Below are 23,941 nucleotides of genomic sequence, written 5' to 3'. Positions count from 1 at the left end.
CACCCATCCCTCAGACAGACCTGAGGGACCTGAAGCCCCTACTTCTGCCTGCCCCAAGACATCATCTCCTTACTGAGTCGGGGCTCCGCCTCTGCAGGGGAAGGTGTCTGGATCAGGACCCCAGCATCTATCTGGGGGGACATAATGCAGCCCATGGGGGAGAGCTGGGGAGGAGCCATTCAGAGGCTGTCAGTTCCCTTAGGAGTTGGGGGTCCAGCAGAGACAGGCAGTGGTGAGTCTGGCCTTCTGGAAGTTAGCTCTAAGATATGATGGTGGGGATCGTTGGCCAAGAGTGGTGTTTGGAGCCCTGAGGGTGGCCGCACCCACTTGCCTGGGTGTTCACAGGGAGGGGTCCAGCCAGGTGAGAATGGTGTTGGCAGGAGGACTGGGAATCGGCTGAGACACTCAGGCTAGGGGAGGACTGAGAGGACAGGAGCGTGGTGGACGCTGGTCAGGTAGGAGTGGGCTTGGGCCACCCTTCCATGGGAGAGGGAACTGGGCCATAGCTAGAGGCACTGAAGTCAAGAGGGATTCTCCATGTGGGGGAAATCACCGCATTTGTCTTCCCAAGAGAATGGTCCAGAGGAGCGGGAGGATTGGTGATGGGGCCGGGAGCCCAGTCTCTAGGAACAGGCACCTCGCACTGAGTGTTTGGGGCAGATGCTGGTAGGTGGGGAGGTGTGGCAACAGCATCTGTGGGAGTTCCCAGATGATCCCTTCACTTTCTCAGCGGAATAGGAAGCGAGGTCATCCACAGTACGCGGGGATGGATCGGAGGTGTTGGGAGGCGTGAAGCTGTTTTCCAGGCGGGACAGGGAGGGAGCAGATTGGGAAACCGAGGAATGTTCCAGGCTGCTTGAGATCCACAGGGGCCAAAGGAGAGGCCTGGAGGCTGTGAGTTTTCCTGGCTTCTCCATGGGCGCAGGCAGCTTCAAGCAGCTGGGGAGTTGCCCGCGCCAGGGGAGATTTGGCTCTATCAGGACAATAGAGAGAGATGGGCAAAGGGGGCACAGGGGGTGAGGGGCTGGGAGAAGCCGAAGGGGCAGTGGAGGGAGGAGCTGAAAAGCGAGGAAGAGGCGAGCAGGTGGTGGGTGTCAGAATTGGGGTTACTGTGGTTGGTCATTGGTGATGGCCCAGAGGGACATCCTTAGTGAGCCTGGGAACCTGGCCTGGGGACATGGCCTTGGTTTTCCCCTTGCCTACTCACAGGCACCATGGGCATTCACCATGGCCACCAATCCAGGGTCACCTCCTGCCACATTGCCCCCACTACACACACACTCTTTCCTTCAGCAGGTGTTGATGCTAGGTTGGTGCTTGGATCTCAAATTCCTTGCTCCCAGTGGCCTCCTGTTTCATCCCTGGGATCCAGAAAGTCCACACTCACCTCCTTTCAACAGGCACACCTGTCTGGAAGAGGTGGCCCAAGAACCCTAGGTTCTTCCAATTCTCCCCAGCAAGCCGGTACTGGAAGGGCTGCCAGTAGCTTGGGACTGGCCCTGCTCACCTGAGACCAGGACTCCTGGCTCCTCCAGGGGCAGGAGGTGGAGCCCAAAGTGGGTTTGAGGTGCCGCTGTGCCTGCTTGGTGGCTGCTGTCACCGAGTCCCATGCCGGATGGTAGAGAGTAACTGGCGCATCTTCGCTCCCGGTGCTGGAAGTAGGTGGCCATCCCCAGGGCTGGAGGGGGTCTGTCCCCTGCCTCTCCCTCGGTCTGCCAACCACCCTCGTGTGTGTGTGTGTGTGTGTGTGTGTGTGTGTGTGTCTGTGTCTGGGCCGGTGGCTGCCTCACTTCCATTTCTGCCTCCATGACCAGGGCCTTCTGCCCTGCACCTCTGGCCTCTCCTGCGATGAGGCCCCAGCCACTGGACAAAGCCCACTCTGCTCCAGCGGGACCTTAGCTCAGCGACAGCCCCAAAGACTCCTTACGCAACAAGGTCTCATTTGACAGCTCTGGGTGGACATGAATGTGGGGGCACCCTATCCCAGGGGTCGTCAGCCCTCAATCAGGCCTTCTTCCTAGGGCACACAGGTCAGCACTTCAGCAGTCTCCCCCACTTGTCTGCATGCACACGAATACACACGAGTGGACATGCATATGCACACGTTTATACATGGATGACAGGCAAGTATACATGTGCTCGTATGAACTCGCATGCACACACATGCATTCATGTGCACACATGCATGCACAGGAAGATGTGTCTGCGTACACGTGTGCACAGGCACATACCCTTCCCCTGGGAACACTGAGGGTGTGCCGGCTGCCTCCAGAGTCCCCGTCTACAAGCAGGAGGTGTCGACCTTGCTTTGAGGGTGGCCCAGGGAGCTGGGGGGGTGGGGCTATCCGAGCCACAGAATCAAGTGGATCAGTTGCCCAGAACCTGCGAGACAAGTACAGGGAGTGGGCTGTCCTGCTGGACTCGGGGGCCCTTGGCCTTGGCTGGTGGCTGTGTGCCCAGAGGCCTTTGGTGGGTTTCTCAAGATAGGAGAGAGCAGAGCCCGGGAGACTCAGCTCTGGGCCTGGACCCTGCTCACGCCCAGCCTCCCTGGGCCCTCCGTCACTGAGCCTGTCAGACTGCCCAGGCTCTGGCCCCCGTCCTCTGAGCTTCTCCTCTGAGTTGTCATCGCCTGCCATGAGGGGAGGGGGACAACCGTCAGCCTGGTCGGGAGCCTCTCAGACTCAGTGACCACAGGGAGCCCTGCTCCTGGGCCTCTGTGAGCCTCAGTTTCCTGCAAGTTGGGGTGGGCGCCCACCAGAGACATTGAGCATGTTAGTGAGTGCCTGGGCTCTTGGGAGGGACAGGGTGCTGATTGGGGCCTTGAGTAGGCTTCCCGTGGGAGACGCAGAGGTTAGACTTGCAGAGGCAACAAAGTCATTGGTCATTCTGACTCTTGGTGCCCTGTCCCCGACATGTCCGAGTGGGACTGTGCTTCTGGGGGTCTCAGCGGGCGAGTTTGGAGCACTAGATGGCCAGGCTTTTCTTCAGAAGCACTTTTGAGTGGGGTTGCAGCCCCTTGGCAGAGCAACAGCCAAAGGTCTTGTAGGACAGAGGCCTCTGGGGCACCCAGGGGTGCTCTGCCCACCTGTCCCTGGGTTCCTCCAGGCCATGCCCCGCTTTCACTTCTGGGAAGGCTACTAGCACAGAGCCTTCTGCAGGGACACGGGGTCGTACCGGCCCTGCAGGTATGATTGACCGAGGCTCCCGGAAGCCACACCTGGGCTCAGCAGGGAGGTTACCTGGGGGTCTGGGTCTCTCTGGGCACAAGTCCCTATCCCCAGGAGCAGGCACAAGTGGGCCAGTGTCACAGGTGGATGGAGCCTTTGGGATACACTGGGCCACCCCTGTTCTTCAGTCCCAAACGAGGGTATGAAGTGCCCCTGACCTTGAAGTCTGGGCCTGACTCTCCACATGCCCTGGACTGTGACATCCAAGCAGGCTGAGCTCTGGACCCCACACGTAGGGTACCAGGACAGGGCAGTGAGTCCAGGGCAGGTCACAGGTCACCGAGGGCCTGCAGACTAGGTGGGGATGTCCAGACAAGGCCCAGAGGAGCAGGAGCAGGCCTGGGGAGGAGCCCGAGACTGGCTCAGAGAGAGAGAGCAGGACAGGCCTTGGACTGCTAACTTCCAGGTGGGAAGGGAACTCCTGCCTGGTAGAAGCCAGTGTGTCCAGAGGGGGTCGGTCCATGGGGGACATGTGGCCCAAGGTGCGGTGGACAGTTGGGGGTCCTGTGTGGCAGGGCTTGGGGAGGACTAGGGCTTGTTTTCTGCCCAAGAAGCAGTCTTGGAAGAGACAGGGCCAGGGCGGGGTTGGGGTGCAGAGGGCTAGGGTGGGCCCAGGGAGGCCCCAGCTGGAATGCACAGGACAGCACGTAGGCCCTGAGATGCCCGCTGGTGAGGGTGCATGAACAGAGCCCCATGATGTAGGCAGTAGGTGTGGCCACCCCACTCCCCTTGCTGGGTGGGGAGGGGTTAACCCGAAAGGGACTGAGCGTGGTTTCTGGCAAAGGGGACACGGGGACAAAGTCCCTGAGATGAGACACCACTGCAGAATAAAGAGCAATTTGGCACCACCAGAGCCAGAGGCCCAGCTGTGTACCCCACAGGCCACCACCTCCGCCCGTGGGCCCCTGATGACCCGGGGGGCCATGCAGCCACCTGGGAGTGGAGGTTGTTGACGCCCCACCCCTGTAGCTGCCCATTCTCGTCCAGCGGAACTTCCATTGGCAGGCCCATCCTTTCAGCCTCAAGGGCCAAGCAAAAGCTGGGTCCTTAAAGGAAGGTGGTGGGAGCCAGGGAGGAGCACAGGGCATGTCCAGAAAGGGGGCCGAGAACAGGGGAAAGGGGAGACTGCAGGCTGGCAGGAGAGTTGCAAAGAGAGTGTTGGACTCCCAGAGGGACAGCTGCAGAGACCCTGAGAAGACAGACAGGGGCCTGAGAGAAGAGACCTTCAGCAAGGAGGAATCCAGAAGGCTTCCTGGAGGGGGTGGTTGGTCAGCAGAGCCCCCAGGGATGGACAGACTCTGGAGATGGACAGGAGGCAAGGGCCTTCCAGGTGGGGAAACAGTGAGGACAGAGACCTGGGAGGTGACCGGATCATGGCCACCTTTAGAGAAAATCTGGAAAAGGGAGCAGACCAGGTGTCCCTTCAGCAGGGGAGGTGGAGGGAGGGGACCTTCTGACTCACAAGCAGAACACCCTGTAATGGGGGTCATCAGGGAGGGCAGACCCTCAATCCTAGTCCAGAGATAGAACCCCTGACTCCCTCCCAACCAGCCACCCCCCTCTTCCCCCCCCCACCCACCCACCCAACAAGCCCATTCCAGCCACTCCTACCAGTCAGCTCTCGGGCACTGGTCTGGAGGGCCCATCGAACACACGGGAGACAGAGGCTCACAGGTATGTGGTCATGCCGACACCCAGCCTGGGTGAGAGCTTTCCGACCTCTGCTCGCCCTCAGCCCATGGTCCAGAGGGTGACCTTTCACATACCAAACGTGACCTTCCTAAACTGCAGACTCACTGCCCTTGAGTCAGTTCCGACCTTAGCAACCCTATCGGACAGGCAGAGAACTGCCCCTGTGGATTTTCTGAGACCGTCAGTCCCTTTCTCCCTCAGAGCGGCTGCTGGTTTCAAACTGCCTACCTGTGGTTAGCAGCCCAACATACCCCCTACACCACTAAGGCCCTGAAACACGACTCTCCACAACCATTTTTTCAAGGAACGCTAGTGGTACTACGGGGTGCATGTTGCCACCACTTACTTCAAGGTTGGCAGTTCAAATCTGCCTGCCTTTCCGAAGGAGGAAGATGAGGCTCTCTGCTCCCAGAAATATTTAGTCTCTGAAACCTTAACTAGGAGCCCCGGTGGGCAGGGGGTTCTATATTAAGCTGCTCACCACACGGTCAGCAGTTCTAAACCACCAGCCGCACAGCTGGTGATAGATGAGGCTTTAGTTACAGTCTCCTCTTTTTTTTTTTTTACAGTCTCCTCTTGGAAACCCACCAAGAATCAAAATCAGCATGGATTTGGGTTGTCTGTTTGTGTGTGTGTGTGTGTGTGTGTGTGTGTGTGTGTGTTTTTGGTTTAACCATTTTTATGATTTCTCTTGTCTTTGCTGTAGAAGGTATGAAAAATCCAGGAAAGTCTAAGAAAAAAAAATTTAGAATCCCCAAGAGCTCTTCCCTCGCAGGCCTGGCAGCACTGTGGCCCCTGTCCTTCCAGCTTGTTCCATGGGGAGGGGCCAGCAAGGCCCCTCCAGGGGTGGGGGACAGAGGTGGTTTGCCCTCTCCCACTAGTGGAGCGGTCCGGCCCAGCAGCACGATGAAGCAAAGCCTGGAGTTCTGCTGCCGCCAAGAAAGCCCTACGGAGAAGTTCCCCTTGTGCCCGCTCCGGGTGCTGTGAGTCGGAATCGACTCGACAGTGAGGGCTGGGGCGGGGGTGTCTATGGGGTATTTTGTGTAAGGGTGGGGAGCCACCTTTTTGCGTGGGGGCATACCGTGTTTCTCCATCCGTTCTGCCTCAGTCCCTGGCTGGCAAGCCTGCCCCTCTCTGCAAGGGGCTCTCAGCCGTGGGAAGGCCTGGCTGTGCATCTTAGTCCCACTGACACACGGGTCCATGCCACCCACTCAGGCCAGGCAGGGCTGAGTGAAAAGGGCAGGGGGAGTGTGACGTGGCCCCACCCGAGGCCGCCTGACGCTCATCAGATCTGCATCCTGCAAGGACTCCTCTCACATGACTCCACAACACACACACACACACACACACACACACACACACACGCCATGAGGGACCCCTATTCCCCCCTCCTCTTCCTCTGGGGTCTTGGGTCAATTCATCCTGCACAAGGAACTGTGATAGACAGCTCTGTAACTGGGCAGGTGCCTGACTGACCCTAGGCTGGCAGGTGGGGGAACTGCGTACCCCCACTCTCCCAAGAAGGATGCTGCCTCACCCAGCCATCCTGGGTAGAAGAAGGATGGAGAGCAGCTAATCTCGGACCGCGGCCCCTCCTCCACTCCTCCCCCACCTACAAATAACAGGAGGTTTCCTGGGGCTGGAGGGGCCCAGCTCCCACCTCTCTTCTCCCTCATGGGCTCAGGTGAGCCTGGGGGCCCTGCCCACCTGAGCGGCTCTGTCCTCTTCACCCACAGGCTGCGCAGCCCTTGGGTGCCCTCATGCCTCGGGCAGCCCCACGTCCTGCAGGGCCGGCTGGCCAGGTCCTCGCCCTCGATCTGGGACAGGTAACATGCCTGTTGTCTCCCCCAGCTCCTTGGTGTCTCTGCGTCCGTCCCCCGTCTGCGTCCAGCTCACCCCCAGAGGGCTCACAGCGCCTCCCCTCTATTCACCCATGGCCGCCGCTGCTCTGTCCTCAGACGCAGGCCTCCGCAGGGATCTGGAGGCCAGGAGCAGCAGGGAGGGGGGCTCTTGGAGGTGGGGCTTCTTGTAGACCAGGAAGGACTGACATACAGGCTGAGCTCACTGGGTGCAGGGTGGAGGCAGTGACCACACAGGTCGAGCGAGAGCAGGCCCCAGAGCCAGCGTGGGCTGCTGAGGACGCTGCCCCTCCTCGGGCCGGTGGCCTCAGGAAGGACTCGTGTGGCTTTGAAGGGCTCGTTCTCTCTGGCCACATCCTGTCCCAGCTCCTGAGCTGTGCTGCGTCTCCCCGACTTTGAGCAGCCCCCCTCCTTTTCTAGGTGGTTCTAGGTCAGGGGTCGGCATACTGTCGAGGCGGAAGAGCCCATGCTGCCCCTCCCAACAATCTGAAAATTTGAGCTCCATGAGCACATTTCTACAAGTGGAATCATCATGGGGAGCACAGGCTGAGGCAGACCAGGCATGGGGCCAGGGCAGGATGACAAGGCCACCTTGGTGACTACAGACTTGGGGTGGGGTCCTCTCTGGACAGAGCTGAGGGGGAGGGATGAGGAGACCTGGCCTCCTCTGAGCAGAGAAAGGTGGGGGACAGACATGGCCGGGCACCTGGTGATAAGCTGGCAGGCCAGGAGGACAGAGGCTGGGGGACTGATGATCAGGGTCCAGAAGGCCGTCTTGGGGGCCAGGGGACACTGAGGCTCAGATGAGGCTGACTGTGACAAGGGAAGTCTCTTCCAGATGTCCCCACTCCCAGGCGGTCTGGCCCTGCCACTCAACTGCCCCCACAGCATCTCAGTGGGCGATGGGCACAGGGTGGGGCAGGCAGCTGAGGGGCAGGGTATTAGAACCAGGAGAGGGGTCTCTTTTTAAGGCGTGCCAGGACAGGTCTGAACTGCGAGGGGTGGGGTCTAGGGAGCCTGGGGGTGCCTCCTGGATGGGGATGCAGTGAGCTGAGGGGCGGGGTGTCAAGGTGCTCAGTTCAAGGCCCAGAGGGGAGCGCTGTTCTAGCTGGGGTGGCATGGTAGGTGAAGAGGGCAGGATGGGAGCGGCCTCATGCTGCCTGAGGACACAGCCTCTGTGATTGCCCTGCCCCAGGGCCCAGGTGTGCCTGCCTGAGAGGTGGGCCCAGAGTAGGCAGTAGAAGTGGCCAAGGTACCCATCCGGTCACCAGGGGTCCCTGCACACTGCATTGTTTGTCTGTCCCTTGACTTGGTGGCCCATCTGTATGGTGTCCTTGCACTGACCCAGTGGCATGCAATGTGTGGACAAGCGCCCACTGAGGCGATCATGAGGCTCCCCAGGACCTCAGGACACCCTAGTCAGGGCCATCCAGCAGCTCTGCCATAGAGTGTCCCTCCCTGGTCCCTGACTCTACCCGCTGTGGGGCTGTGGTCTGTGTCCCAGCTGGCCTGGTGGGCAAGGTGGGGCTTGGAGCAGCCTGAGGTCAGTCAGGGAAGGCTGCCTGGAGGGGGCAGGGCGCAGCCTGGAGAGGCTACAGGCAGGCAGCTCCGCGGGCCTCGGGCACTCTGCCTCTGGGCCTTGTGGCATCCTGGTGCACCGCCTGCCCTTCCTGGGAATCTCGAACACTCCACAGCTCTTTTTATTTGTGTTTGTTTTCTTAAATGTAGGCCTGGGCAGGAGGCCAAGGATGCGTACGCAGGGTTGGCTGGGTGCACACTGCAGTGACCACATGCTTCTTCACAAAGCAGGAGGCAAAACACCTTCGGCCCCTCCCCTGCTGACCATGTCCCTGACAGCCACCACCACCACCACCCCTTGCAGGTCTGGGGTCCAGCAGACTGAGGGGGTGGGCCCTGGCCCTAGAACCCAGCACTTAGGCAGAGCCAGGCTCCCAGTTCCAACATGAACACCCTCCTCCTGGCCCCACGGCAAGGGGTGGGGAGTGGCCCAGTGTGAGCAGTGAGTGCAGGCGCCCGCTTGGTTGGACAGCTCCCAGGTGGGATTCTATCAGGCCAGGGTGTCTTGCGTACAGGTCAGCCTGCTCTCCTCTGGGCCTGGCTGGGCACTGTGCCCCGGGCAAAGCATTGTGTCCAACCCAAGCCCACTTACCCTGCCTTTGAAGCACTATGGCCTCCACAAATGGGTCACCAGCTCCCCTTGCCAGGAGCAGCCGAGACTCGGGGACAGTGGCCAGCTTGGGGCACGAGGCCAGGACCGGCAGCAAGGCTGGGTGCCCACAGAACCCCCACATCCACCCTTGCCCGCTAAGGGTGGCTGGGTTGGACTCAGTGGAGCACTGCCTGTGCCACTGTGGCAGTAGGAGCGAGGACAAATCCTGGGCTCTGGCATCTGGTCGGTGGGGTCAAGTGACCACAGAGCAGCAGAGTTTACACTCGGCTTGTTCCCCGGGCCAGCAGAAGTCCTGGTGCACACACACACACACACCACCCGCCCCCCCACCCCCTGCCACTGTCAGCTCTCTGTCCCTTCCAGGGTGCTCAGCTGGCCCCTGGCCTCCACCTCACAGCTCCTCTCTCCTGTCCACTGGCCTGAGAGTCACAGGCAGACCAATTTAGTTAGGGGACCATAGGCAAATATGTGACCTCTCTAAGCCTCCATGCCCCATCTGTAAAATGGGCGTAAAAATCCATTCTGCCTCATGAGCGGCTGTTGGGAAGACTCAGTACGTTAACAGAACTTAGAATGAAATGTGAAGGGCAGGCAACACCCCCTGGGCCCAGAACTGCATCTTTGGGACACGCCTGGGCTGAGGCCAAAGCTGTGAACAGACCCCCCACATGGTGTGGGACCCACACTCGGCTCAGCTGATATTACTGAGTACATGTGGTGTTCTGGGGCTAGGTGGGCAGGAAGGCATGGCCTCTGCCCTGGGGGACTCAAAGCCAGTCCCCTTGGTGACCTCCCCTGCTGACCTGGGCAAAAAGTCAAACGAGTGGATCTTGAGTGGCTGGGAAATGCGGCTTCTCCTGCACCCCTTGGCAGCTGGGCTTCAGCGGGGTCTCGTTCCGAGCAAACATGCAGGGCCGGAGCCCTGGGGCCCAGAGCCATCCCCAATTGGTGGGAAGAAGCAGAGCCTTAGGAGGTGGCCACCCAGGCCACGTTCCTGCAGTGGGCAGCCTTTTGCCCTCTCGTGGTCTGGGCCAGGTGGCTGGGGTCACATGGCCATTTGGGGAGCAGAGACCTAGTGCTGAGGTGGCACTGGCCACTCCGTTCCTCCTGCCTTCCTTGGCTATGGCGGAGCAGCCCAGTGGTACCTGTCCTGTGTTAAATGTTACCTTAAGTCACCCAGGATGGGGAGCAGCTCTGCGTACCCGCCAAACACACCCAGTTTCTGGAGCTCTGTCCAGGAAACGAAGGCTGCTCACCACAAAGTTGGCAGTTCACACCTAGGAGCTGCCCTGAGAGAGAAAAACGAGGCTGCCTACTCCCACAAAGCTTCAGTCTGGGCTGCTCGGAGTTGGAATCGGCTGGAATGACAGCGGGCTGATTTGGATTTGGCCGGTTCTCCAATGGGGGCTGGCGGGACCTCTCATGAGGCCGCAGCTGGCCTGTCTTCTGACCGGGACACCGGCCACTGCTTGGGGTGGGGCGTGGGAGCTCTGAACGACTCCAGGTTCGATAGCCCGACCCCAGCGGGACGCCCCCGGTGGCTCCCGGAGGGGCGGGGGGCGTGTGTCTGTGCTGCGCGCCCAGAAGGCCCGCGGGCCTCAGTTTCCCCGCTCAGAGTGGCGGCCGGGCCCCCACCGCGTGTCGTTGCAGCGCGCTGCAGGAGCAGAAGGGCGAGCTGCGCAAGCGGCTGTCCTACACCACGCACAAGCTGGAGAAGCTGGAGACAGAGTTCGACTCCACGCGCCACTACCTGGAGATCGAGCTGAGGCGCGCGCAGGAGGAGCTGGAGAAGGTCACGGAGAAGCTGCGCAGGTGAGGGCGGGCCGGCGGGGCGGAGCATCGTGAATGGGGCGGGGCCTGGCAGATGGGGGCGGTACTCTCACCACGCTGGGTACCATGCCCGGGCCGTCAGCTTCCAGGCAGGCCAGCAGTCCAAGGCTCAGGCGGGCCTGTCCTCCCAACCCCATTAGGGCCCGGGGCATCAGCCGGGATGTACCCCAGGGCTGGCTGCCCTCCCCCGGCCCCCTGGGGCCCCGGTGGGTCTCCTAAGGCGTCAGCACGGGCAAGGTGAGGGAGGCGTCGTTCCGTGGAGCGCGTGGGGGCTCGTGATGTGTCCAAAGGACAGTGGAGGCTGAGCAGTTCCTCCCTTAAAGATCTAGTCTTTTTATGTATTGTTTTGTTTTCCGTGGCAACTTCTTCCGAATGGGCATATAGCCGATTCCTTCTTTGTCACCTTAGTTTTTAGGCTCTGGTGAAACCTGTGCACTTTGGATGACGCTGCTGGCATCTGAAATGCCAGTATTTCCAGCATCACAGCAACGCACAAGCCACCACAGTAGGACAGACTGACAGGCGCGGTGGCACATAAGGCACCTGTCTCCTTCCCTCTCCCTCCCCGCCGTCAAGCCGGCTTCTTTCAGTATGAAAACCTTTTTTTCTTTCATGACACTGGCCTGATGTCATGTCTGGCTTGATGTGATTGACTGACTGCCGGGCATCGGAGCTGCCCAGCCAGCCCTGCCCCGCTACTCTGTAGCAATGCTGGCATTCTGCTGTGGAGGTCCCAGCGCGTCTTTGCCTCCCCTGGGGGACGGACATTCACCACGGCCGTCCCTCTCCTTGCTGTTGCGAATAGGCCGTGGGGCACATGGCTGCGTGCGGATCTGCTTGTTTTGCACCTTCATCCTCCGGGGCAGTGTCTCCCAAAGTGGGTGACACCACCCTGGGGAGCGCTGGAAAGATCGAGAGGGGGGCTGCCAACGCTGAAAGCTGCACTTGATCTTGGATTACGGGCTGTGGCACAAACGTTTCTGCCAGGAGGGCTCCGAGTCCTTCTCCCTTTCTTTTTTCTGAAAAGAGAGACATCAATGTGGTACTTCATGCTCTATCCCCAGGAGAGGGTTTGTGGGGCCTCACTGTTCGACCCCGTTTGGTTGCGGAAGTGCCATGCCAGTGTGCACGGGGATGTGCAAGTTACCGTCCCACCTGCAGCTGATGGGGGTCCCGACCCCTCCGTACCCTCTCCAGACTGTTGTTGGCTTGGTTGTTTGTTTGTTCCTCAGTGCTGGTGGTATCGCATCCCTGTTTTCATTTGCATCTCTCGAATGGCTGGTGAGCACGAACATTCAATCTCCTGTGTTTGTTGACCTCTTGGCTATCATCTTGGGTGAACTGTCTGTTCATGTCTTCTGCCCATTTTAAAATTGGATTTTTCATCTTTCTTGTCGAGGTGTTGAAGTTTTCTATAGATTTTGGAGATTGTTTGCCTTATCCGATATATCATTGCCAAAATTGTTTCCTAGTCTCTGGGTTCTTTGTATATATATATATTTTTTTATGAATTCTCTTGATGCACATAAATGTCTTGTTTTTAGGAGGCCCTAGCCATCTGGTGTCTTCTGCAGCATAAGTGCTTCTCATTGTTTGATAGGGTGTTTATGCCAAGTTTTAGGACCCTTCAGCTTGTCCTTTTTTCTTGATCTTTACAGGTCTGGGGCTCACACATAGATCCTCAATCCATCCTGAGTTCATTTTTATAACATGGTGTAAGGTATGGGTCCTGTTTCGTTCTTCTGCAAATGGCAATCCAGTTTGGCTAGCACCGTTTGTTGAAGAGACTGCCTCTGCCCCACTTAGTGTGTGTGTGCTTTGGCTCTTTGTAAAAAATAATTTGTCTGCGCGTGGATGGACTTACTTCTGGGGCCACTGTTCTCCTCCATGGGTCTGCATACCCATTGGTCTGTCGGTCCCGGCTGCTTTGGCCGCCGTGGCTCTGCAGTTAGTGGGCTTTGAGACGGGGAGTGAAGCGCACCTTGCCTGGTTCTTCTTTCGCGAAGCTTCACATCTTGGGGTTCCTTCTTTTCCATATAAAGTTAGAGATGCGTTTTCCCATTTCCCTGAAGAAGGATGCTGGGTGCTGCATTAGAACCGTGTCCTATTTAGAGATGGCACGAGGAACCCTGATGGTGCAGTGGTTTCGGGCTGGGCTGCTAATGGCAAGGCCAGCAGTTCGAAACCACCAGCTGTTCTTGGGGAGAAAGATGGGGCTTTGTACTCTGGTAAGGAGTTGCCATCTCAGAAATGCACAGGAGCGTCTCCACTCTGTCCCGGAGGGTTGCTAGGGGTTAGCACGGACTCAGAGGCAGGGGGTTCAGCTCTGGGCTTTGGGTCATATTGACATGTTCACAATGTTAAGTCTGCCTGTCCGTGAACTGGAACATTTGTCCATGTATGTAGGTTTCTTTGAGCGTCTTTTTTTTTTTTCTTTCCCCCGTATGAAATTGTCACTGAAGACTCCAGGTCCACTCTGGCTTTACCGTTCCTCCTTTGTGAGCCACTCAGACCAGTCTATAGGTCTGAGGAGTAAGTAGTCTGGAGGGGTTTGGGGGTGAGTGTTCATGGACCTGCTAAATGCTCCGTTTGTCCCTCGCTCCTCCCCACCCCTCTCCTCAGCCTTGCTCCCACCCCTGTCCCTGGCCTTCCCATAGTCATCAAAGTCTTGTCTGTTGGTATACAAACCACATTGCTTCTTTTTCGTTTTTCCTTATAACAGTAAGACTGACTGAGTTGGTAAGCCTAATGTTCTCCAGCTTCGCCCGTGTCTTGCACTGCTTAAGAGAATTGTCGTTGGTTTTAATTGACGCATAACATTTCATAGTATGAATGGGCCAGAGCCTTTTTATGCCTTCCTCAGTAATAGGGACTTTGGGTTGTTTCCATGTTTTCGCTATCGTGGAAATACCTGCAATGGAACAGGTGTACATATGTCTGTCCGTGCTATGTTTTTAATTTCCCTGGAGCATATGCCCAGAGGAGAGCTTGCTGGATCACTCGGCACTGGCGCTTGTTTAAAGAAATGCCATCAAGGTTGCACCATTCCATAGTCACGCCAGCAATAGAGAAGCGCCCCTCTCTCTCCGCATCCTTCCCAGCAGTTGTTACTTTCTGTTGGATTGAGTTTTTCCAAACGTGTTGGTGTGAGGGGCTACCTCATTGTTGTTTTAACTTGTGTTTCCCTTACTGTTCGTGGTCACGAGTGTTTCTCCACCTGGCTGTGGGTTGCCTGTGTCCCTCTTTGGTAAGTTCTCTCGTCAAGTCTCATGTCCATTTTGTGGTGGGTTATGCGAATGTTCCTTGATTGAGGCGCTGTAGCTTTCTGTAGACTTTGGAGATCAGTCCTCTCTCTGACGTGCTGTTACTGGGTATTTTTCCCCATCCGTGGGTTTTCTTTGCATGCCTCTTGAAGTCTTGCGTTGTGCATAAGTGCCGCCTTTCCGATGGGTCCCCCTTCTTTAGGCGTGTCTTCTATGCTGTGGATAGTTTCAGTACGCTCGGAAGCGTGTTGACGGCTTGCATTGGTGTCCTCAAACGTGTCCCTGTTTTCCATGGAGGGTCTCGCTAATGGTGCGATTGATCCCTCGAGCTCGTTGGAGCACCTGGTGGGGAGTGTGGGCCTCGCTTCATTCCTCTGCCGGTGGCGACCCAGTATGTCCAGCGCCCTTCCTTCAGAAGGATGTCTCTTGCCCATTCGATGCGTTTTCGTTCTTCATCAAAAATTAGGTGCCCATAGGTACTTGGTTGTATTTCTGGGTTCTCAATTCCAGTCCATAGGTCTTCGCATCCATCCTGGTACCAGTTCCAGGCTGTGGTGATGACAGTGGCTGTATAGCAGGGTTTAAGTCGGAATGAAAGGCCACCTACTTTGCTTTTGTTTTTAACTGTTTTCTTCATCTTAGGATTCTTTCCTTCCCGTATAAAGTTAATAGTCGGTTTTTTTCCATTTCTTTGAAAATTGTCGTGAGATGTGGGTCAGACTTACATGGAATTTGGCAAAGTTTTAGTTTCTTACAGTAGTTTTGTTTGCAGAACTCTGTGGTTTCGCTGGGTAGGCTGATTCCTTAGTATTTCGTCTCTTGGTGGCACTTGGAGAGGGTATTGTTTTCTTGATATCTGTTTCAAAGCACTCACCCTTGGTGTACAGGAGCTGGATTGATTTCTGTTCGCTGAGCTTTATAACCTACCACATTGCTGAGTTTTTTTTCAACTACGTCCAACCATTTTCTCATCAAGTCTTTGGGGTTCAACCAGAATGCTCCTTAGAGGCAAGGATATTGAGACTGTGTCCCGTAGTTTAGACCTGTTCTCAGGAGAGCCCAGTCCCTGGAGAAGGACATAATGCTTACTAAAGTGGAGGGCCGGCCCAAAGAGGAAAGTGCTCCACAAAATGTATCCACACAGCGGCTGCAACAATGGGCTCAGGCTCAACAATTGCGAGGCTGGTACAGGACCAGACAGTGTTTCATTCTGTGTCTGTTACTTGGAAACCACTCAGTGGCACCTAACAACAGACAGACCGGGCTCATCCGCAAGCAGCTGTGCTTGAGGCCTATGGATTCTTTTTGTCTCTAACAGCTGAGCTGGGATCTCAGGACCGAAGGGAAGCGGTGAGAAAGCACATCCTTGTCTGCTTCCCATTCTCAAGGGAATGTTTTCACTTTCTCACCAGTGAGTGGGAGGCTGGCTGCTGGGTTTTGTGGACATGGCCTTGTTATGTTGAGAAATCCCCTTTCCAACCCTACTTTGTTGAGTGCTTTTATCAGGAACAGGTGCTGAATTTTGTCAAATGCCTTTTCTGCATCAAATGATATGATCATGTAATTGGTGTCATTTGTTTTATTTATATGGGGGATTACATTGACAGTGTTTCTAATGTTGAACCATCCTTGCGTACCACTTGATCACAGTGCCACTGGGTTTTATTTGTTTTTTACATTTTCTGTCGGATGCCACTGGCTAGGATTTAGTTGAGAATTTTGCATCTGTGAAGAACCACCCTTTTTCTTTCCTTGAAATTGAAATGAACTTGTATGTCCCCAAAGACCCCAAGTCCACTTCAGTTTTACTTTCCCTGCTTAGAAAATAAAATCTGTATAGTTGCACACCCGTCTTAAAAAATGACGTCAGTAGTATCTCGCTACACCCAAGGGCTATGCTCTTCTAAGACCTCCTTTTCTCCTGCGCAATTAAAATGAAGATTTTAAAATGTAGAAGCCCCTCCCTGGCCATCTTAAGCAGGGCTCTGTCTCTGCCACTTACAGCGGTCAGCACCTTTGGCCTCTGTTTTCCTATGGACAAGATGAACGGTGACCCGGCACGCCTGGTCCCAAGTCCCCTGCTGCCATCGCACTCAGTGACGGGCAAAAATGACAGCACAGGGCAACCAACTCCACCTGGGGCACACCTGCACCTTCCACTTCCCCCAGAGCAGATGTGGGACTCACATACTGTGTGGCTCAGTTGCCAGTCCCCAGCCAGTCAGCGTCTTCCCTGCTGACCACGCAACAGGCACGTGAAGCTGTGTGCAGAGGCACAGGGCCTATGGTCCCCACTGGTCTCCAGGAAACAGCAGGAAGAGGGGTAACGCTGGCTTGAGGCAGGCCCAGGACAGCCTCGTCTGGGCAGGCACCTCTGGAGGTCAAGTTCCCAACGTGAACCATCCTTCTTTTCCAGAATCCAGAGCAACTACCTGGCCCTGCAGAGGATCAACCAGGAGCTGGAAGACAAACTGTACCGGATGGTGAGGCCCCAGCCAGCATGGCACCATTCCCTGCTCTTCAGGTCATGTATGCCCACCTCCAGCGAATGGGAGGTGGGCCCGGGGGTGGTGGCCCCTATCGGGCAGCCGAGCAAGAGGGCCTGTAGGAGAAAGCCCGCCGGCTGGGGTCTCTGGGGGGTAGAGGAGTCATGGGGTCTCAGCCTTGGCTAAGCCTCTAATGGCACACCCAGCTATCATGTTGGCATCGTGGGGTGGAGGGGGTGGCTCTGAGACTCTATGCCAACAGTACTAGGGTATAGGGGTGGAGAAATGGAATGGGAGATGGGCATCACAATTCTAATGCACCCCTTCTCCTGTCTTCCTTCTGCAACGCCCAACCTTCATATGCACCTGAGGCGACTGGAAAATACAGGGCTAGGGTGAGGCAGACCTTCGTCTTCAAGGGCGCATCTTGCTCTTCAACACCTGTGCAGCCGACCTGCCAGATGCAATGGGTCATTTGGTTTCTTGACTGCTGCTTCCGTGACCACCACTGGGGGTCCTGGCGAGATGAAACCTTGACAACTCTCTTCTCTGTTTAGTATTCATCTGTTGGTCCAGTTGTAAGGATTTTTGTTTTCTGTCCACTGAACTATAATCCACACTGAAGGCTGCAGTCCTTGATCTCCATCAGCTAGCGTTTCGAGTCCTCCTCACTCTCCATAGCAAGGTGGGGTCAGGTGCCCATTGCAGGTTGTTCATAAGCCTTCCTCCCATCCTAATGTCCCATTCTTCTTCCTGTAATTGGTTCAGCATACAGGTTGTACAAGTAGGGTAAGAGGATACAACTCTGATGCACAGTTTTCCTAGTTTCAAACCATGCCGTGTTTTTGGCTTTGTTCGCATGTCTGCCATGTGTGCTTATCTACAATAAAGCACAATGAAGTGTTCTGGAATCCCCCGTGCTCAACGCCACCTGTAGTTAGCTATGGTCCACACAGTCGAATGCCTTTCTGTAGTCAAGAACACACAAGTACCGTCTTCTGGGGCTCTCTGCTCTCAGCCGAGGTCTGTCTGACGTCAGGATGATGTCCTTGTTCCACGTCCTCTCCTGAAGCTGGCCTGAGTGGCGGGCAGCTCCCTGCCACTGCTGTCGCTGTCGCCGTTGTTGGGTCATAGCTTCAGCAAAATGTTACTTGCACCTGGTTTTAAGGATGCGGTTGGATAATTTGAGCATTCTGTTGGGTCACCTTTCTTTGGCATGGGTACAAATAGGGAGCTCTTCCAGTCAGTTGGCCTGGTAGCTCTCTTCCAGATTTCTTGGTCCAGATGAGTGAGTGCTTCCAGTGCTTCATGGGCTCGTTGAAACATTTCAGTTGGTGTTCCATCCATGCCTGGAATCTGGTGCTTTGATAAGGCCCACGGTGCGGCTTGGACTTCTTCCTTCAGTACCATTGGTCCTTGACTTTATGATGCCTCTTGAAATGGTTGAACCACTACCAACTCGTGCTGGTTCCGTGGCTCTGTGTGTTCCTTTCACCAGATTTTAATGCCTCCTACAATTTAAGGTGACCAGACGTCCCGCTTTTGGCAGGGCAGTCCCGATTTTTAACAATTTCTCCCGCGTCCTGTGGCGTTTTTAAAAAGCCCCCCCCCCCTCAAAAAAAAAAAAGTCCCGATGTTTGGAAAGAAAACACGACAAGCTAGGGTATACGGTTTTCGGCTGCCATGTGGCTATTTCACCAGGATATGAGTTTATCAACGGTGTCCCGCTTTCCCAATGTTAACATCTCGTCACCTTATTACATCATTCAATAATTTGCCCATAGGATCCTTGGATACTGCAACTCAAAGCTTGTTGTTGTTGTTGTTGTTGTCATTTCTTTCCGCTTAAGAGATGCTGAGCATGTCCTTCCTTTTTGGCTCTTGGCGCATTTCAGTATAATATTTTGTGGCTGTTCTGTTCGGCTCTTATACTTCATTTCTTCCCTCTGCGTTTGCTGCTCTAAGCTCAATAGCAACTTTCAGTGTCTTCTGACATCCACTTGGGTCTGTTCTTTTTTCTGCTTCCAGGGCTCTTTGCTTTCTTCCCGTGTGGTGTTCTCCTACCGCTCGTCAACGCTGTTGTAACTAGTGGTCAGCGAGTCAAAGCTGTTCTTGAGGCCGTCTCTCCGTTCAGGTGGATGGACTCAAGGATGTATTGTGGCTTTCGCTCTCATTTTCTCCACCTGCCCCTGAACTTAGAGAGGAACAACTGACGGCCTGTCCCGCAGGCTGCTTCCTGCTCCATTCGGGCTGCTGATACTGAGCTTCATCGTGTGATCAAGTCCTGCATCTTCCATCTGGGGAGGTGTATGTGTGGACAGTGAGGTCACTGCTCATGGTACAAAAAAGAAGAAAAGATAATTGCAATGAAGAAGTGGTTTATTTTACAGAATTCTATCACTCATGCCCATCTTTTCTATCACCAAGACCCACTCTCTCAATTTCCCAACTTTTGAATTCCTGTCACCAATAATGATCATTACACCTTTACTGCATATCGGCCCCATTGCAGACGGAAGAAGTGGCTTCAGTGGTTTGTACAGCACGTGGAAGCCTAGTGGCCGCGCTAGACTTCCTCGTCTGTGTGGAGGCCCTGCCCCGTCACAGACAGCCTGGCACCTCGAGACCGTCTTGAAATGTTCCTTTTGACGGCGACTCTGAGGCCGGGCCTCCGGAATTTGTCACAGCCAGCAAAGCAAGCCATATGATTGTCTGATCCCAAGTGACCAGCCAGAGTCTCTTTCCGCTCGCCCACGATCCCGACCCGTGGGCGCCCCACCTCATTCTTGGCAACTGACGGTTTCCCTGGGTCATACTTACATCCACATTCGAGTCCTCAAGAGGCGTCTGCAGCTGTTTCTTCTCGTTTAGAGCGGTGCCCCATCAGCCAACGGCGGTCCGGACGTCCGTGGCTCCTGGAGGAGGCCACTCTCCCCATCGTATTTTCAGTGCCTTCCAAACAGAAGGCCTCATCTCCCGGGACCAGAGCTGACCATGCCCCCGGGCGTTCATCGGGTTTCAGTGGCTGGCCCGGCGGAAGGGCACAGCGTGGTCCTTCTTCACAGTCTGTTCGTCGTCAGGACGTTCCGCTTGGGTGACCTTCTGGTATTGGAAATGCCCGTGACATTGCTTCCAGCATCACAGCCACTACAGGGTGACAGACTGACAGACAGACATGTGGTGGTGGCCTTGAACTCAGCCTAAAAGTTGGCACCAAGCCCACCCACCCACCAGCAACACACAAGAAACGCCTGGCGACCAGCTGCTGTGGGGCCAAGCGTCAGCCTCGGCTCAAGGACAGGCAGCAAAGAAGCTGCCCTGCTCCTGAAGCACAGCCACCCCCCAAACCACACAAACCTCTATGAGGGGGCACGTCATGGCCCTCGTTTTACGGATGGGGAAACTGAGGCTCCGGGAAGAAGCGACTCACCCAATCCCCCAGCTTGCCAGTGGTAGAACCAGGAAACAAACTCGGGTTGCCTGCCGCTGAACCCCTGAACCCCAAATGAGCTGCCTATATCACCCACCAACTTGGGGCTGCCCACCAGGGTGACAGGGATAGACTTCCAAGTGCCCACCACAGGCAGGCACTCGGGACCCCACGCTCCCCACCCCCGCCCCGTCACCCCGAGGCATGAAGGACTGCTGACTGTTCCCTTCCCCGCCCTCCCCCAGGGCCAGCACTATGAAGAGGAGAAACGTGCCCTGAGCCACGAGATCGTGGCCCTCAACAGCCACCTGCTGGAGGCCAAGGTGACCATCGACAAGCTGTCCGAGGACAACGTGAGTGAACGCCAGGCGCGCCTCTGGGTGCACAGCCCGGGCACAAGGAGCACCCCCTGCTTCCCGGGTAATGGGGTGTCGGTGGGGAGCTGGCTGTGGGAGGGCTCTGTGGACCAGGGGTGTCCTGAAGCGGTTAGGGTGTAGAGTTCATGGGTAAGTGCGGGCATGTAAGGCTGCAGACAGGCCGAGTCGCCCAGGCAGAGGACAGAGACAGATGGGAGGCAAGAAACCAAGGACAGCCTGTTTGTTCACTCGGGAATGGCCAGTGGGGATGAGGGGACACCAGGCAGGACAGGCTCACAGGAGGCTGAGAGCCTAGGAAGAAAGGTGGCCTCGGTGCTGGTGACATGGAGGCCTGGATTGAGTGGAAGGGTGGCTCCAGATTCGGGCACCCTGGGGGTGTGGTCCTCCACAGGCAGAGGCCTGGGAGGCAGCCACGACAGAAGCCCCTCAGGTGGGGACTCAGAGGCAGAGGCAGGCCTTGAACTGGGGTCATCAGACTCCAGAACCTAGTCCTCATTAGCCCTGCTGTTCTTCCTCCCTGGAGCCAGCTCCTGTGTTCCAGGTAGACAGCCTGCCTGTCCTGAACCAGCAGCCTAGGCTTGCTGCCTGGCCGGGGTCTGTGGGCATGGTAGGCATTGCCAAGCTTACCCTCTGGTCCCGAAGGCTGTGTGGCCTGTGGAGGACTCTGTGGTCCACCTGGAAGTGCCCGGGCAGTGGCCTCTCTTAGGCTCGGTGATTCCCAGCTCTTACTGGCTGTACCATTTCGAAGAGGTCCAGGGGCACATAGAGAGGGTAGGGGTCCCACCCAGGAGCTCCCCCAGCCTGGTCACAGTGCAGAGGGGACCTAAGTGAGGCTGTGGGGTCCCGTGCCTCACCCTACCTCACCTGGGCCAGACATGGGCACAGCACTCAGCCAGGCTGGCTGTGTGCAGGCACCTCCAGGTGATGCGGCACCCAGACCTGCTGTCTGGGTCCGGGTCTGGCAGAGGGTGGGACAGAAGGCCCCTCCACAGGCACATGCAACAGAGATTCCCAAGACCACGACGCCCTAATTCCTACTGTTTGCATCTGTTTTCAGCTCAGCAGTCTGAGCCCGTGCCCCTCACCACCCGAGCCCCGCACCTGGACTGGACCCCAGCCCCTCTCCCCCCACACCTCCAGCCCTGCAGCCACCCTCTGTGCCTGGGGGACATCAGGGCTACAAGCCAGCTTCTTGGCTCACATTCCAGGGAGTCTTCCTGGGTGGGGCTCCGGGAGGCAGGTGTGCCCCTCTCCTGCCACGGCCCACCCCTGTCAGAGGGTCCCAGGTCTCGTGTGCAACAGCTTCCTGCAGGCGGAGCGAGCAGGGGAGAGCCCGAGCCCCGAGTCCGGGCGCAGGGCGGAGCGAGCCTGTACGCCCAACGGCCTCTCTCTCTTTTAGGAGCTCTATAGGAAGGACTGCAATCTAGCGGCCCAGCTGCTGCAGTGCAGCCAGACCTTCGGCAGGGTCCATAAGGTATCCGAGGTAACGTGACCCACCTGCGGCCAGGCCCGGCCTGGGCCGCCCACCCCACCCCGCCCCACCGGGAAGGCCACTGAGCCCGCCACCTCCCCACCTCTGAGTCCAGCCCCCAGGGCCCACCCTGAGCTCTGGCGAGTGGGCAGGGCTGGCGTGTGGCCACAGGTACAGATAGTGCCCATCTTGTGTACAAGGTGGCCAGCCAGGACTCTCGGCTAGCAGGTGGCAGAGCCAGGAGCCCCTGCCCCCTGCCCAGCCTCCCCCTCTGCCCTGGGCCTACCCCCACCCCCAGAGAGCCACTCACAAAATAGATCAAACAGTAGTGTGTGCCCCCCCCTCGAGGCAGGCGGGGCACCCGGCCTCCGCACCCTCAATCTTTGTTGCATCTGTTTCTGATGGTGTCTTGTGTGGGGGTACCCAGGGCACAACCAGGGGGGGACGGGGGTCTAGGACGGCCAGTTGGCCCCTGGCTGGGCAGGAACTGGGAGGGGGTTGTCGGCCCAGGCACCTCTCGGCACTGCTGGGATAAGGAGGCCCAGCGGGCGTGGGCAGAGGTGACCAGGAGCCTCGGACACAGCAGCTGCTGAAGCACAGAAACCTGGCTCCAGCTCCTGCCCTAGGGTGGTCCCTGATCGTCTGTCAGTCGGCCTGTCTGTCTGTCCGCTGGGGCCGGTAGCCTGGGGCTCTGGCCCGTGCTGACCGCCCGCCCGTCACCCCCACCCCCCCCCCCACGTGCCGCCGCAGCTGCCCTCCGGCTTCCAGGAGCGCGTGAGCCTGCACATGGAGAAGCACGGCTGTAGCCTGCCCTCGTCCCTCTGCCACCCAGCCTACGCCGACAGCGTGCCCACCTGCGTCATCGCCAAGGTGCTGGAGAAGCCTGACCCCGGCAGTCTGTCCTCTCGCTTGTCCGACGCCTCGGCCCGCGAGCTGGCCTTCCGTGACGGGCTGGAGAAGCCCGGCCTGCGGGCCCCATACAAGGGGGACATCTACTGCAGCGACACGGCCCTCTACTGCCCCGAGGACCGGCGGCGCGATCGGCGGCCCAGCGTGGACCCGCCCGTGAGCGACATGGGCTTCCTGAGAGCCCAGAACTCCACCGACAGCACGGCCGAGGAGGAGGAGGAGGAGGCCTCGGCCTTCCCCGCCGGCTTCCGGCACGACGCCTTCCCGGGCTACGCGGGCTCGCTGCCCACGTCTAGCTCCTATTCCAGCTTCAGCGCCACGTCGGAGGAGCGGGAGCAGGCCCAGGCCAGCACGCTCACCGCTTCCCAGCAGGCCATGTACCTGAACAGCCGGGACGAGCTCTTCGACCGCAAGCCGCCCACCACCGCCGCCTACGAGGGCAGCCCGCGCTTCGCCAAGGCCACGGCTGCGGTGGCCGCGCCGCTTGAGGCCGAAGTGGCCCCGGCCTTCTCGCGGACCGTGTCGCCCTACTCGGCGGAGCCCTTCCGCTTCCCGGGCTCCCCGAGCCCCCAGCAGGCCCTGATGCCCCCCAACCTGTGGAGCCTTCAGGCCAAGCCGGGGTCAGCCCGGCTGTCCAGGGAGGACATGCGGGGCCAGTGGCGCCCCCTGAGCGTGGAGGACATGGGGCCCTACTCCTACCCGGCCAGCACTGCCGGCCGCGCCTCGTCCTGCACCTTCTCCGAACGCTTCCACGGCAGCGGTGGCAGCCCGGGCAAGGTCGATGGCCGCGCCAGCCCGCTCTATGCCAGCTACAAGGCAGACAGCTTCTCGGAGGTGGACGACCTCTCCCAGGGTCACCTGACCGAGCCCTGCTTCCTGCGGGCCGGTGGCGACCTCAGCCTGAGCCCCGGCCGCTCGGCCGACCCACTACCTAGCTACGCGCCCAGCGAGGGAGACGGGGTGCAGCTGTGTGGGGCGGGCAGCAGCCCTGAGCCCCAGCCCGAGCGCGGCCAGGGCTACGGCAGCGAGCACAGCCTCCACAGCTCCCGGGACTCCCTGGCGCCCAGCTCCATGGAGGCCTCACCCGAGGTGCGCCCGGCCACCCTGCTCAGCCCTCGGCCGGCCTTCCACAGGACTGGCAGTGCGGGGCTGAGCCGCAAGGACAGCCTCACCAAGGCCCAGCTCTACGGAACCCTGCTCAACTGA

General features: G+C 57.8%; 1 protein-coding gene across 1 annotated transcript; it reads left to right on the top strand.

Moving 5' to 3' along the window:
- Positions 1-1,615: 1,615 nt before the first annotated feature.
- BEGAIN (brain enriched guanylate kinase associated) lies at positions 1,616-23,941 on the top strand. Its single transcript, XM_075531616.1, has 7 exons — positions 1,616-1,658; positions 6,604-6,745; positions 10,620-10,781; positions 16,479-16,545; positions 20,224-20,331; positions 21,755-21,838; positions 22,577-23,941. The coding sequence occupies exons 1-7, from the start codon at positions 1,616-1,618 to the stop codon at positions 23,939-23,941; spliced, it is 1,971 nt and encodes a 656-aa protein (XP_075387731.1).

Source organism: Tenrec ecaudatus, chromosome 14 (genome assembly GCF_050624435.1).
Source record: "Tenrec ecaudatus isolate mTenEca1 chromosome 14, mTenEca1.hap1, whole genome shotgun sequence".
Lineage (NCBI taxonomy): Eukaryota > Metazoa > Chordata > Mammalia > Afrosoricida > Tenrecidae > Tenrec > Tenrec ecaudatus.
Note: the sequence above shows the minus strand (reverse complement) of the source record. Positions and strands in the feature narration are given on the sequence as shown.

Coding starts and splice junctions, on each gene's coding strand:
- BEGAIN (XM_075531616.1), top strand. CDS start 1,616: ATGGTAGAGAGTAACTGGCGCATCTTCGCTCCCGGTGCTGGAA. Junction 1,659..6,603: donor CTTCGCTCCCGGTGCTGGAA/GTAGGTGGCCAT, acceptor TCATGGGCTCAG/GTGAGCCTGGGGGCCCTGCC. Junction 6,746..10,619: donor TCGCCCTCGATCTGGGACAG/GTAACATGCCTG, acceptor GTGTCGTTGCAG/CGCGCTGCAGGAGCAGAAGG.